The 15302-nt window shown below is 43.8% G+C and overlaps 1 protein-coding gene across 3 annotated transcripts in view; it reads left to right on the forward strand.

Moving 5' to 3' along the window:
* The first annotated feature begins 438 nt into the window (after nucleotides 1-438).
* Nucleotides 439-15302, forward strand: part of tenm2a (teneurin transmembrane protein 2a) — a 51644-nt gene continuing 36780 nt past the window's right edge. For all 3 annotated transcript variants that reach the window (XM_083980832.1, XM_083980833.1, XM_083980834.1), the window contains exons 1-2: nucleotides 439-695; nucleotides 5892-6130. In XM_083980832.1, coding sequence (XP_083836958.1) covers nucleotides 454-695; nucleotides 5892-6130 — 481 coding nt within the window. In that variant the 5' untranslated portion in view covers nucleotides 439-453. The remainder of the gene's footprint in view (nucleotides 696-5891; nucleotides 6131-15302) is intronic.

Consider the following 15302-nt stretch of genomic DNA (forward strand, 5'->3'; position numbering starts at 1 on the left):
CACGCCACTTACATAGACAATGGAGCAGCTTCAGTTGACTGTTATGAACACACAGAGATGTTAAAAAAAAGAACGGTTCCCAGCTGTGACTCGGTTCCCATCGTTCATGTTAACGAGCCGTTCAATAGAATCGGTTCGTTCGTGAACGTCACTACCAATGTTGACCAACCTCACTTTGCTGCGCAGTGGTAGATAAACAACAGTGTCATTTGGCAACACAGATCTCAGCAATCATTTCAGTGAGTGCAAAATTATCATAAAGTTAGAAGCTGAGTTATGTCTTTCAACAAAAATAACATGTTAAACGCCAAGGCCCCGGGGGGGCGAGCATGACAGACTAGACGTGCCTCCGCTCCGATAAATCGAGTTTTTCAGTCTATGGTTTTTCATAAAAACACCACTTTTTTGACCAAAGACAGGACGTTTGTAAAACTCGCATGGGACGTTTTAAAGATGCCACCAAAGAAGCAAACGGCAAAGAAACCCGAAGAAGATACTTCGGAAACTTTTGAGCTAACAGTTAGTCCCTCACTAGAAAGTGCAGCTATTCTCCATGCCATAAACGGGATGAGCAAGCAAATGGTCGAGAGGTTCAACTCGCTGGAAGAGTCTCTGCAAGCCAGCCAGCCTACACTGACAGAACATGAGTCTCGTCTCTCCGCAGTGGAAGTAATGGCCAGCGACCACGACCACAGGTTAGCCGCACTCGAGCTACAGGCTTTACAAGATAAAGTTGTGGACCTTGAGGCACGTTCAAGACGCCAAAACATAAAGATAATAGGCCATGCTGAGTCTAATCGCCCGGTTGAGTTTGTGGCCAACTTTTTTTGAAAATCTGTTGGGGAAAGAACATTTTCCCCTACAGCGCATTCATATCTTTCCGGACTTTCCGGCTGAGGTTATGAAAAAGCGTCAACTCTTTGATGACACCAGGAAAAGTTTTAGTCTGCTGGTCTTCGCACGGGATTCATACTGCGGTCAAATGAGCCGTCGTTCGTCTTCGCGGAGTCAAGCCAGCCGCACAAACATTTTAACTGCGCCCGTATCATAGAACTTACGGCGAATGCTCCGAGTCCACCGACAAAGCTAGCGCTAGTTTAGAACCAAGCGAGATGACTTCCGGTTTTCAAAATAAGACGAGGATAATACGAAGGCATGGTGTGTGTGTGTGTGTGTGTGTGTGTGTGTGTGTGTGTGTGTGTGTGTGTGTGTGTGTGTGTGTGTGTGTGTGTGTGTGTGTGTGTGTGTGTGTGTGTGTGTGTGAGAGAGAGAGAGAGATAACACTTAACAGGGCCTAATGAATTTTAAACAGGAAAAAGGCCTTATACTCCATTTTTACTGTACAATAACGACACTTTGGTCCATAAGTTCAGGCAATGGTTGGTACAGTTGACTTCAGGACCACCCTGACTACTCCCGCAGCCTAGAAGTTGTCTTTCCTTCGTTTGTTTTGCACTGGAAAAGCTCTCTCATTTTAGAGAAATTAAGCCTCTAAATTAGAATAAATACTGAGCATAAGGCCTCTTTCTATGTAAAAATGGAACTGTATAGCTGAATTTCTCTAAAATGATGCAGGAAAAATGCTTAATAGTGGATCAGTGGGTAGTAAGGATGGTCATGGAAACAACTTTATCAACTTTTGTCAAAAATTATGTATCATAGGGATTTTACATTTGCGTGAATATTGAGCAAAATTAATGGATTAATTTCTCAAAAATTATACAGTCCAAATACTTGATACTGCATGTGTGAGTAGTCAGGGTATTCCCGAGGTCAACTACACTAACCACTGTCAGAACTTTAGGCCAAAGTGATATTACTGTACAGTAAAGATGGAACATTAGGCTTTTCAGTGCAAAACTATTTTTTTTTTTTTTTTTTTTTTTACAAATTTGAGGCTTAATTTCTCCAAAATGATACAGTAAAAATGTTTGATATTGAGTGAGGGAATAGTCAAGATGGTCCTGAAGTCAACTGTACCAACCGTTGTCCGAACTTATGCACCAAAGTGATGTTATTGTACAGTAAATATGGAGTATTAGATCTTTTTGTCATGTTTAAAAAAAGCAAGAAATGCAACTTGGAGGCTTAATTTTTTCCAAAATTATACAGTAAAAATGTTTGATAATGACTGTGGAAGTAGCCAGGGTGGTCCTGAAGCCAACTGTACTAAGTATTGACCGAACTTATGGACCAAAGTGATGTTACTGTACAGTAAAGATTGAGTATAGGGAATTTTTTCCTGTTTAAAAGAAGCTGAAGATGCAATTTTGAGGCTTAATTTCTCCAAAATGATACAGTAAAAATGTTTGACATTGAGTGAGGGAGTAGCCTGGGTGGGCCTGAAGTCAACTGTACAGACCTTTGTCTGAACTTATGCACCAAAGTGATGTTACTGTACAGTCAATATGGAGTATTAGACCTATTTGTGGTCTTTAAAAAAAGCTAAGAATGCAACTTTGAGGCTTAATTTCTCCAAAATGATACAGTAAAAATGTTTGACATTGAGTGAGGGAGTAGCCAGGGTGGTCCTGAAATCAAATGTACCAACCATTGCCTGAACTTATGAACCAAAGTGGTGTTATAGTACAGTAAATAAAGAGTATAAGGCCTTTTTTCCTTCAAAAAAAATAAATAAATAAAAAAATGCAACTTTGAGGCTTAATTTCTCCAAAATGATACAGTAAAAATGTTTGATAATGACTGTGGAAGTAGCCAGGGTGGTCCTGAAGCCAACTGTACTAAGTATTGACCGAACTTATGGACCAAAGTGGTGTTACTGTACAGTTAAAAATTGAATATAATGCATTTTTTCCTGTTTAAAGGTGTACAGAAATGGCCGTTTGTCCTGTTTGTCGCGCCGAGTTGTCACGAGCTGCAACACGAGTTTACCCGAGTGAGGAAAACGAATTTGATTGGTCGTTATCGAGCGGGCGGGATATTCAAAGCTTGGGGCGAGCCCGAGCTCCGTGTGTGTGTGCGTGTCTCAGACGTTTGAATGACGGATTACGGATCCAATATCAGTGGCTGGTGAATCGTGTACAGGCTGACGTATAATCCGTGCGCCTGCATTATCCAATGCGAAAAAAAAAATACACACTTTCATCCCGGATTTACTCAAAAATAGAATTTTGCACAAAGTTTGGCCTACAACGTCTGAAAGATGAGTTATCACATTAATTTTATGACCCAAAGTGGGCTCAAATTCAATTTTCTTTTCTGTACACCTTTAAAAGAAGCTAAAGATGCAACTTTGAGGCTTAATTTCTCCAAAATGATACAGTAAAAATGTTTGATAATGACCGAGGAAGTAGCCAGGATGGTCCTGAACTCACCTGTACCAACCTTTGTCTGAACTTATGGACCAAAGTGCTGTTATTGTACAGTAAATATGGAGTATTAGACCTTTTTGTCATGTTTAAAATTCATTAGGCCCTGTTAAGTGTAATCTCACACACACACACACACACACACACACACACACACACACACACACACACACACACACACACACACACACACACACACACACACACACACACACACACACACACACCATGCCTTCGTATTATCCTCGTCTTATTTTGAAAACCGGAAGTCATCTCGCTTGGTTCTAAACTAGCGGTGGACTCGGAGCATTCGCCGTAAATTCTATGATACGGGCGCAGTTAAAATGTTTGTGCGGCTGGCTTGACTCCGCGAAGACGAACGACGGCTCATTTGACCGCAGTGGATTCATCTACCCTGCTCGCCTGAGTTACCCACGGAAACGTCCCCTCCAACACCCCAGAGGAGGCGGAGAGGTTGGCAGACAGCCTCGCTACGTAGAGATGTCCTAGGAGTGTTGTGAGTGTTGGTCACCATGGACAAACTCTTCATCCAAAACGTAAGGCTGGTTTCGTGGCCGCCTTCAAACTGTAATTCATGTAATGTAGATCAGGTCAAATCCTAAAATAATAATATCACGTGAATTATGTTTACCTAACCAAACGTTTACAGGATCTATAGTATCCCTTTTTTGGCTGTTTAATCGCCTTACACATTTACCGTAGGCTACTTACATTGTTTCATTGTGAGTGTTTCACTTATAAAAACTTTATATAGATGTTAGGTTGCTATTAGCGTTTTCACATATTAGTATCAGGCTAAGCCCAGCTGGATTTCCCCCTTTAACAGTAAGCTATGTTTATCCAGGGCTTTTTCCTACTTTGTTAGGAAAAGTGGGATTGGGGGGAGGGTGGGGTTTTGTACACGTTCGGTACACCTGTATGTTGTTTCAGTGTGTCCACTGTTCAAGTAATAACTGTCACAATATGCCATGCTACCAGTGAATAGTAGTAGAAGTAAGGGGGTTACTATGGTTAGCTGGAATGTCAAGGGATTGGGACATCCTATTAAACGAGCGAAGGTCTATGTTCATTTGAATTTTTTACCAAAAAAAAAGACCTGCCAAAATCAAACTTCTTTACAGTTACATCATTAAGACAAAATATTTCATCATCTGACTCTTTGCCAGAAGAAAGTGCTATTTTTAAGCTCTTACTTGGCCCACCAGAAGCGAAAGGTTTACTTCTGCTTTAAGTCTTTCTGTGTGTACTTTGTTTCGACATGTCATGTTTTGTGTCAAGTTTTTATTTATTTATTATTATTATTGTTATCATTATTACTATTATTATTATGTGTGTATGTATATTGTTCGTTGCTTTGAAAATTGACAATAAAAATATTTTGAGAGAAAAAAAACCCGCTAAGGCCCCAGTCCTGAAATTGCCTTTTGAGGAAGTAAAGACCAGATAAAATGTTCTCTCTTTGAACGTCCTCTGTCCCAAGGTCACACATTCACAAAGATAGAGGTATCAGAGCATGCGTGGCCACACACACGGACAAACACAAATACAAGCAAATCCCACAAAGACAGGCAGACAGAAACTCCCTCTCCTCAGTCATCTTTGAGGCGATAGAGTGACCTTGCCTCCTCTGATCTGTCACACTTACCTGAAGGCTTTCTTCTGTCGTACCACCTGGAGTCTGTATAGGGGCAGCTCCTCACTTCCTTTGTGTACCGTGAGTGTGGCTGGATGTCACCAAGGTGTCACAAAAGTTTACCGTGCCCTTGGAAAGTTTCATCAAGTGCAGTGTTTCATTTTCTCATTGTGGCAACAATGTTTCCTCAAGGTCACATCAGAAAAGAATTTTGAAAGCAGGAGTGACTGAATGAAGACAAAGAGGGGAAAAAGGATTTATGTGTGGTAAAAATGCGTGTGTGAAGGAGTGGTGTGGCAGTGGGCTGAAGAAAAATGAGAACATGGGAAATGGGAAGAGGAGGGGAGGGGAGGGAGCGCAGCAAAGGAGGCGCATTGGGTGGGCAGGTGCAGCAATAGCAGAGGATAATAGGTAATATGAGCAAAGGGATGATGGTTCAAATCCTTCTTTTATCCTCTCTCTGAGCTCTGACCCCAAAGGGGCAATGAAGACAGGAAAGGGGGGCGCCGCGGCATTGATCAACCGCAGACATTGAGAATAGAAACGAGGTACATGGTAAGAGGGGTGAAAGGAGGCGAAGCGAGGGAATAGAAGAAAAAAAAGATGGTAGAGCAGGTGGAGGTTAAAAAGAGAACTTGGACTGGAACGGGGCTGAATTGAAGACATAATCAGTTCAATGGTGTTCAAACCCATATGGCAGGAAGGGTTTATCAGAAAGAGAGATTGGACAAAAGCTTGCACATATGTGTCCTCTGTCATCTGCGCTCTGATCGGATTGCAGATTGTTATGTCCACTTCATGTTTACCTTCCTGTGGAGCTGCAAACAGAAAATCATATAACATCATTACATCTTTCCTTGTCTGCCTCGAAAATGACAGTTTCTCTCCTCTGTTTCTTTCGCCTTCAGGCACTTCTTGTTCAAGACGTCATCAGGGACCACCCCGCTCTTCAGTAGCTCCTCCCCCGGTTACCCTCTGACCTCGGGAACGGTGTATTCTCCGCCCCCTCGTCTGCTGCCCAGAAACACCTTTTCCCGCTCAGCCTTCAAGCTAAAGAAGCCGTCCAAGTACTGCAGCTGGAAATGTGCCGCGGTGACAGCCATCGCAGCTGCTGCGCTGCTGGCCATCCTACTGTCCTACTTCATCGGTAAGTGAACACACACCACGTATCATTCACAGAGCTGATTAATTACACTTTATATATTTAATTAGAGGGTGTATGCTGAAGAATTAAACAGTATACATGGCCAGTAAAAGGCTGGAGTGGGTTAGAGTGGAAAGATCAACTGACACAACAGACAGTTAGACACAAGCACACCAGACTTACCTTTGGATAAACACATGCTCCGTAACACCAATATCTTTTGTCCAGCACTGACCCACAATACATGAACTTTGCTCTCATTTGCATTCGTCCCACACTGGAATGAAAACGTGTCAAGCTAACGGCCCATTATGAACACAAAGCAGCTTCTCGAGGTGTGAGCTTCGCCACTGTAGCCTTGTGCTGCTCTGTCAAATTCAGACGCAGCAGGAGCCCTGGCCTCCACTCAGCATCGGTAAACAGGCAGTCAAAGAGACAGGAAGGCACGTAAACCGCAGCATAGTGGGGCTGTTTCCGTGAGCAGGTATCAGTCAAGGTAGGAATCCTAACACGCCCAGCAGGGAAGAGGATGTTTTTCACTGATCTGAAGCCAACGAACAATAGTGAAACTCAAAGGAACGGCACATACTCAGAGGAGAGCACTCACCAAGCACCTCAGGAAGAGTTTCTGATGGCTGTCTACTAGTAGATGTGTGAAGAGAGTGAAAGCATTGCTCAAAGCAAGTGGGTGTGTTGATTTATTTTTTTTCTCCTTTATTCTTGACCTCATTCACTGGACAAGAGAAGGCAGACCTGTGTATCTTTGTGTTTGTCAGAGAAAGACAAGAGAGTCAATAGAAAGAGAAAGAAAGTATACATACTGCATGTGTGTGTTTCTTTGTGTGTGAAGGTGTGTGTCTGTGTGTGCGCGCGATGGGGCAGATGTGTCACCGAGCCCTTGATTGGCCTCCTACCCCAGAGACCACAGTCAACAGATGGGGGGATCTTAGGAAACGGTGGCATCAGCAGAAAGAACATCCCCCTCATCGCCTCTGCATACATTATTAATATAATTTTACATTATTTATATATATATGTCTCTCTATATACATACATACATATATATATATATATATATATATAGATATATATATATATATAGATATATAGATAGACACACTGTGTGTGTGTGTGTGTGTGTGTGTGTGTGTGTGTGTGTGTGTGTGTGTGTGTGTGTGTGTGTGTGTGTGTGTGTAAGGGAGGGGGCTTGATGTGCTTCAGCTTGCTTTCCTGCATGTGTCCCAAATTGCACATGTGCGCCCCAGTCGGTGCCTGTGTGGATGCGTCCGTGTTTATGTGTGGATCCCTTCAGAGCGCCCTTGAGAGTGGTGTGTGTCCTCCAGAGCGGATCAAGGCCCCTTGCCTGGGGCACAGAGACAGATCCATCCTCTCCCGAGATTTTACACGGTCACACTGCGCTGGACAGCCACATATGGAGCTACGGAAAACAGGGGTGGGGAGTGGACAGGAAGGCCACAACTACCACTAAGTTCACAGCACCTTGAGGGCAGGGGCGTAGTGGAGCGTCCAACCAAAGCCTCAGTTTATCCATCAGTGAATTTAATTAGCTGCATAGAGCTTACTTAGGGCTTCAGTGTCACAAATATTTGTTTTCATCATAACATATGATTCTTAATAATATTAAGCTAATGGAAGTTAAGTAAGGATCTAATTAGGGGGGGGAAATGGTCTCTTCTGCTGCCTTACATGCATTTGTAATACTACATCAAGGTGACATCTGGGTACTTGCCAGATATATACAACTTGTTAACAATAGTGGCTGTCTGTCTCAATAATTGGTAGCATTGGCTCGTTTGCCATATTAAGTAATTAGTTTATATAACAGGAAAGAGACTGTGGGCATGCTACTCCAACTGCACTGCATTATGTTGCATAGGAATCAGTGGAATTCAGTGGGGGAGAGTTGTTTATATTTGTTCTTTAAGCTCCACTCTCTCTGCATTTACTGTTTTATAATTTGCCGAACAGCAGTGCTTTACCACCAAACTTAATTGTCCAGCTGGCTATAATTCGGTAAGCTGAACAAGGCTGAAATGATACTTTATTGTTATTATTGCTTCTGCTAACTGTAGGGCCCCATTTCATCTGCTGTGAGGAAATGTTTTGCTCTGGTGCTTTGTCTGTGCTGAACAGAGCTGTACTACTGTAGCAGTGCCGCGAAGCCTGAAACCCTTGTGTTTACCTAGCTTTTTTGTAGCATTAATCGTGCCGTGAGTTTCAGTCGGAAGAGTTCACCGCTCATAAGGGGCGGTTTGTAGTACCTTGTTTGTGTGTTATGTGTGTGCGAGAGAGCCTTGCGCTCACTGGGGGGATTGTGCAGAGCACCCAGAGCCATGCAGCGTGAAGAGGGCCCCTCTGAGGCGTCCGCCCAGGAGCCCACTCATAAATTACACCAGGACACATGTGCCTGAGCAGCACTTTCTCTTTTGTGTGTGTGTGTGTGTGTGTGCGCTTGAGTACTTCTTCCCATAAGATGTGTGTGAGTAGAGTGTGTGTGTCTGATTGTGTGGCTTTGAGGGCGTGCTGGCCTTCAAATGGTTTTCTTTTTTCTTCCTCATTTTTCAAGACCGTAAATATAACTTTAGAAAACCGCTGTACAATCTTCCAGAAACAAACACGCATACGCACACACACTGAGAAGCTTTTAGAGAGGCAGCGCAGCGTGCTTCAGGAGCGTGGTAGACAGTGTCGCTTTGAAGTGATGTTCACTGTGTCCTACTGAGAGGAGCCAGAAGAATGAGATAAACACAGACACACACACACACACACACACACATCGCTACACAAAATGGGGCAAAAAAAAAAAAAGCATGTGCATCTGTGTGCCTGTGCATTTCTGTACCTACACTGGGAACCAAAAGTCCACTTTTTTTAATTGGTAAGTGGTGTCAGACTTTCGTACTAGTTGATGTGTGTTTGTGTGAGTTTGAGAGAGTTTATTTGTCTGTGAGGACAGACATTACTTTTGGTTAAGCATTTAGCTGCCAGCTCCAGCAGAGTATGGCCTCCTCTTAACGTGTGAAGGAATGACTGAACGGATGGAGGGAGGAGGATAAACGAGAGAGCTTGTTCTTCATTCCCCGGGCGTCTTGTTTGCTTGCTCCGCATGGAGCACCACAGCCAAAGGAGAGGTGGTTGCTAGGATACAGGTGAACGGTTGGCATACAGGAGGGAAGACAGGTCCGTCATTGTGAACAGCAACCTGGAGAGAGCGAGATAGAGGAAGGCAAAGAGAGAGGGGGGAAAAAAGGAAAAGGGTTGGAATAGAGTTGGAGCACAGGGGGCAGAGGGGAAAAAGGGAGATGTGTCACTGTCAGCATGTAGCCAAAACATACAGGGGAGAGGAAAAGGAGGATAGATGACTGGACAGACGCAGGAGGGGAAGGCTGAGGCTGATGTGTCACTGTCGGTGCCATAGGGGATGAGAGCTTGAAATTTGTGGCGTGGGGGGTAAGGGCAGAGGGGGGTAAACAGGAGAGGAGCGAGGTCTGCTGTCTGCTCTGCCGCAGAAAAAGGAAGGGGAGATGACAGGGAGGAGCGGGAGTGACAAGACAGCCAGGTGTGGAGAGGAGAAACTGGGGGGAGGCAGAAAGAGGAGAGATGAAGGAGAGCGTGGCCTCCTGAGGTTCTGTCACCTGGAATATCTGTGGGACTAATGTCTCCTAATTGATCACAGCGAGCAGAGAACAGAGGGAGTGTGACAGAGAGAGGAGAGGACAGGCAGAGACTGTGGAAGGACGAGAACAGGGGGATGATGACAAAAGAAGTTAGAGAGGATAAAACGAGAAGAAGGATGTGATGAAAATATACAGGGAGAGAGGAAACAGACACAGAAAGAGATGCATGGTGGTTAGAAACAGGGGGATAGGTGGATGAAAGATTGAGGACATGTCAGACTACTCGTGTCCAGGCGGACCGCTCTCACACGCACACACGCGCGCATACGTGCACAGTCTCTCTCACACACACACACACAGGTGTGCCCTTCACTGTGATGAGTAAACTTGCTAGCGGGCGCTTGTGTCACCTTTGCAGGGGTGTTTGTGTGAATGTGTGCGCGTGCAGGGTGGCTGGAATTGTCGGGCACAGTGGCATACTCCACATGGTGTTGTCAACCCTGATGAATGAGAGCACACACGCGCACTCACACGCACGCACACATACATATACAGTGTATTTTTAGTCTTACTCTCAGCTCCCCTGTCTGTTGATTAAACAGACCCACACACACTCACACACGCACACACACACTGTCATCGAGTGTGACCTTCATGCCTCTAAGCCGGCCACTTTCCATCCATCATTGCTGTCTCACTGTTCCAGACTGATCACAATCGCTTACTGCCCATTCTTCCCGGTTATAAGTGTCTCACTTGAGTGCATTCATATCACTGTCCCCTTACATAATAACATGTTAATGATTTTCACTGAACAAAGATATATGGCTTAAATATTCTAGGTAATATTCTAATCAAAGTGGTTTGCATTTTCTTCAAGATCTGGAATATTTTTGTCATTTATCAGATTGTGGGGAAATGCTGCGGCACTGCCAGATACATCATTTAAAAGCATGACCGAAAATATGTGTACACTTCATTCTTTTAATTTTAATGGATTTTAAGTCGCCGTTGAAACAGATTTGTATTTGACAGTTAATGAGGTGCTTGTGGAAATGAAATAATATAACAAAATTGAATTGAATTAATGTCTGCCCTGAATTTACAAAGTTGTACCCATGGACTGTTGTCAGGCAGTGAATCTAAAATGCAAAAAGCCACAGGCTGTAACGACCAATCAAAAAGGATAGCCAAATGTCAAACATCTGAGCCAACTACTTCATCACATTGATCCAAAAAAAAGAAAAAGGAAAAAAAAAGAAAACATTTTTTAAAGGGCCAGATCGCTCTTACACAATTTTCCATCAGACTTTATGCAAACATGACTCCAAATTCCACGTTTCCCTTTGCAAGAAGACGTCAGTAATCACAGTTTACAGTAATCACATTTTTTTGTGGTTTCCAACATTTGTAGAGAAAGTGATGTCTCCTCACACAGGTTATGTGTCTGTCATTTGAAAGCAGTTACATACAGTGTTGTTTCACTTTTTGAGGTGAAACTAGACATTATTTCACAAAATTTTGGCCAAAATTGGAAATGATCTATGAATCATTTGTGCAGCAAAAAAAAAAATGTGCTGCAGTATTTTACATATATATTTTGTACCTTTAAAGTAAACCTGTGTCTGCATGCAACCCTGTTGTGTGTCTATGATTTGCAAGCAGTTCAACCCAACAGTGAATTTCTTCCCTTGGATTGTTTCATTTGAATATTTTTTATATAACTGAAACTATATTTACTTTATGGCAAAGCTTATACAATTACCAGAGGTAATTAGATTTAAGCAGAAATATGATTTATGTATTTTATTAATCATCTGTGGACCACTCAGACTTATGTGAATGAGTTGCTGATTATAAGCTAAAGTTGTTGCTTTTTTTCCAAGACGTTTCTAACATTTCTCCACTTTTTAAAAGTAAAAAATTGTTGATTTTTATTCGGGGAAAATAAATAAATAAATAAAAATAGCAAGCCCTTGTCAATGTGGCCTGTCTGGTTGACCTGTTTTGGACCTGCAGATATCACACTGTGGCTGATTTCCAAACCTTACTCCTTGACCCCAAAGTCCCCTCTCACTCTGCATGTGGTTTCCCTTCTGCTGATCCAAGGTGGAACAGCTAGAGGTCAGGATGTGTCGCTCATGCCAGTGTGTGTGTGTGTGTGTGTATGTCCATATACTTTTGGTGTGTATGTGTTTGCATGTGTGTGGAGGTGAAGGCCCAGTTGGGCATATGGTGAATGCAGGAACCTGGGCATAAGGATCAGACGCAGAGCGTGTGTCCGTAGCAGCAGGCCCTGTCGTACTGATAAAGGTTAGGATCTTACCACACGCTGCCAGTCCAGGAAAAGGGCAGGGCATGGCCAGGACCAGGCACAAGGTGCTATACCATCTGCATCAGAGGGATAAATGGGTCAACTGCACTGGTCAGGTAATACAAAGCAGAGGGCACACTTGTTCAGGCAGAACACTGTGGTAACATCAATGTTCTTCCTTTGACTTTCTGTTAGTAAACCTGGAGTTTCTCTACGTGCTTTGGAGTAAATATTCCCTGTTTTGACTTGTGTATACATTTTCAGCCTCACTGACGTCATCGCTAAGCCTGGTTCATATTGCTTGCGCGCATGGGCTCAGTCCATTCATTTATTTCCTCATTCATTTATTCATTAGCGCGGGTCTTATCTGAGCCCAATCGTTAGTCCAATTAGGCCCATGGTGCTTCACTAGTCCTGTGTTCGAAACAGGAGATGGATGAGGCTGAGTGAAAGAAATCACTGTCCTCTCCTCTCCTCCTCTCTCCCTCTCTCTGTCTCATTTTATTTCAGTTTCTCTGTCTCGTGGCCTCCGCTACGTACTCTTTCTCCGTCTTTCTTCCTCACTCATTCTCTCTCAGTCTCTGATCCGTGATAAGATAGCATAGTTCCTCATATCCTGTTTCTAATACAGATCGATGAGAGGGAAAGGACCGAGGTAGGAAGGGATGAGACGAGGCAGAGTGGGTTGATGCGGAGAGGAGAAGGTGGAGGGGCTGGGAGGGAGGGGGGCATACGTTGGGTGGGTGGTGGGTGGAGGGGGGGTTAGAGTAGCGATATCTGAAGAGGAAATGAGGATTCAGAAAGGAGGACATCACTCAGATTCACATCTCTTTTCATTTAGCCCATCACACACATGCATGCATGCACACACACGCACATGGCCGCATCTGCGTCAGGCCGTCTCAATATTTCATTGGCGGTAAAGAAGCCATTTCTCCTGTGTGATTGAGTGAGTTGCCGCTTCTCTCTGCTAGACGCTGCTTTGCAGGTAGGAGCTGTGAGCAACTCACATAACCTTTTGTGTTGCAGTCAATTACAGTTCAGTTGCATCAGCTGGGTGAGGAGGTCCCGTCGGGGTTTGCAATGTGTGTGCCCGCGTGCATGCGTGCTTGTTGTTAATACCATGCAATTTTAAGCATGCATACAGATAGAAACATTCACACACACACACACAGAGAGAGGCAGACAAATTGTCTCTCTCAGAGTATATGACCCCCAAGGGCAGCAGCCAACCGCCGCCCCCGTCCCTCTGTCTGAGACTCTAAATGATCTCAGCAAGCAGCGCCTTCAAAACTTAGCTGAGAGAGAAGGCTGCTTTATTTATAGACGACATAAGTGGATATTGTGTGGTAAATTCTAAGGAATATCCCAAATGGCCTGAATATTGAGAACCTGAGGCAACAAACTGTTCCTTCCTCAGTCTCTCCAATATTAGCAGTGCACCCCTGTGCCTCGGAGACAGACAGAAAGGTGCGAGCGTTTTTCTCAGGTGACTGTTTTTTTGTGCATGCGCTCCTTTTTTGAACAACAAATGTCTACTGGCCTTCTAAATGAGGGTCTTAGAGATGGGAGGAGAAAAGGTAGGAAGGCAGGGAAAAGGCTCGCTTAAACCAATTAGCAGCCAGGCCAAGGATAGGGGGGCTGGTCTCAGCTACAATTACCGCCCTAATTGAGGTCAGAGTTGTTAATTTAGTGGTGAATTAGAACAGTTAATATGCATTTATCACGATGGCCAAGGGAGACGGGCAAAGAAAAGTGTGTTGCCTCTGTTCCTGACATGCGTGTGTGTGTGTGTTTGCGCGTGTGGGTGCGCGAGCATTCATTCGTGCTCTCTGTGTTGTTTTAGTTGCACTGCACAAGATGACACCCAAAAACATGCAAGGGGCCAATCTCCACCTTTGGTGCAATTAGGTGCAGTGCAATTGGTTCAATGGGGGATGCTGCCATTTAAATGGGTAATGACAAGGTAGAGCTGAGGCAGAAACGGGGCGAGAGACATAGGGACAGAGAGGAGGAAAGTGAGAGAGACTGAGCAAGCGAGAGAGAGGAAGAGAGAGGGGGTTGAACAGTTGGAACATGTTCCAGAGAACAGAATGATGATGATACAATATTTTCCAGTCAGGGGATACTCAGTGCACACACTGCCACAAAGTCACCTTTCTCTCGCTCTGCCTCGCGCTTTTTTCCTTTCATGCAGAAATCCATTTACACCCTTTAACTCTGAGATGTATAAATATTTCTCAAAACACACACACACGTGCATTGTATTTCTGTCCGATTGCCTGCGTTGTGAACCACTTACTGTCAGTGGATGAATCACAACCATCTTTTCTTACCCAACCAGTCAATGAATACAGGGCCACTCATCCCTTAAATCTTTCCTCTCCACTTACCATCTCCCTCCCTTCCTCAATTCATCCGCGGAGGCCTTTTTTCATCTCGTCCTCTCTTCCCTGCAACATCATCTGTAACCTGTTTTCCTGCTCTTCTTTTTTTATTTTTTTTATCCTCCAAGGATTTTTTTTTATGTTCTTTAATATTCTCTCAGTTCTCGCTGTCCTCCAGTATTCTCTCTGTTCCTCTACTCACCGCTTCTCTGCCAAGGTTCGGCACGATTTCTCCTAGAGCTCCTGGCCGTTGCCCTCTCTCTGAGCCTGGCTGCCACCTCCTCCTTTTCATCTCCCTTGTCCCTCTGTCCATCAGTCCGTCCTTGCTGTTTTTTTTTTTTCTTCTTTCTTTTTTGTCACAGGATCACGTGTATCACTGCTGTTTCAGATGCTGTCTTTTGCAGATGATACTGGCAAGCACTTTGCCTCTCTGAATTATGCATCAAGATTACATAAAAACCTCATGAAGCAACTGATCTATTTTTAATCCATCTCGTTTGCTTGTTAAACCTGCTTCTCTGTGATCTTTCCCTGCGTGTGTACATTTGTATTTTCGGATGCGTGTGCGCGTGTGTGTATGTTAAAATGAACATGAGTGAGAAGACAGATTAAACAGGAAAACACAACCCGAGAAAGACTATCTCTTGTTCTCCCCTTGTCTGTCAGTCGAATTCAATTCAGATAGGCTTCATTGGCATGGCATTTAGTAAAGCTTTCCAATGCAGCTCGAAAACAGCAATTATAGCAATTATGATCCGAAAAGAAAATGCTTAAAATTATGGCAACTCAAAGCAAAATACATCAATTTCAGAAGTTTCATTTTGGTTAAAATTACA

The sequence above is a fragment of the Trachurus trachurus genome, assembly GCF_905171665.1.
Source record: "Trachurus trachurus genome assembly, chromosome: 10".
Lineage (NCBI taxonomy): Eukaryota > Metazoa > Chordata > Actinopteri > Carangiformes > Carangidae > Trachurus > Trachurus trachurus.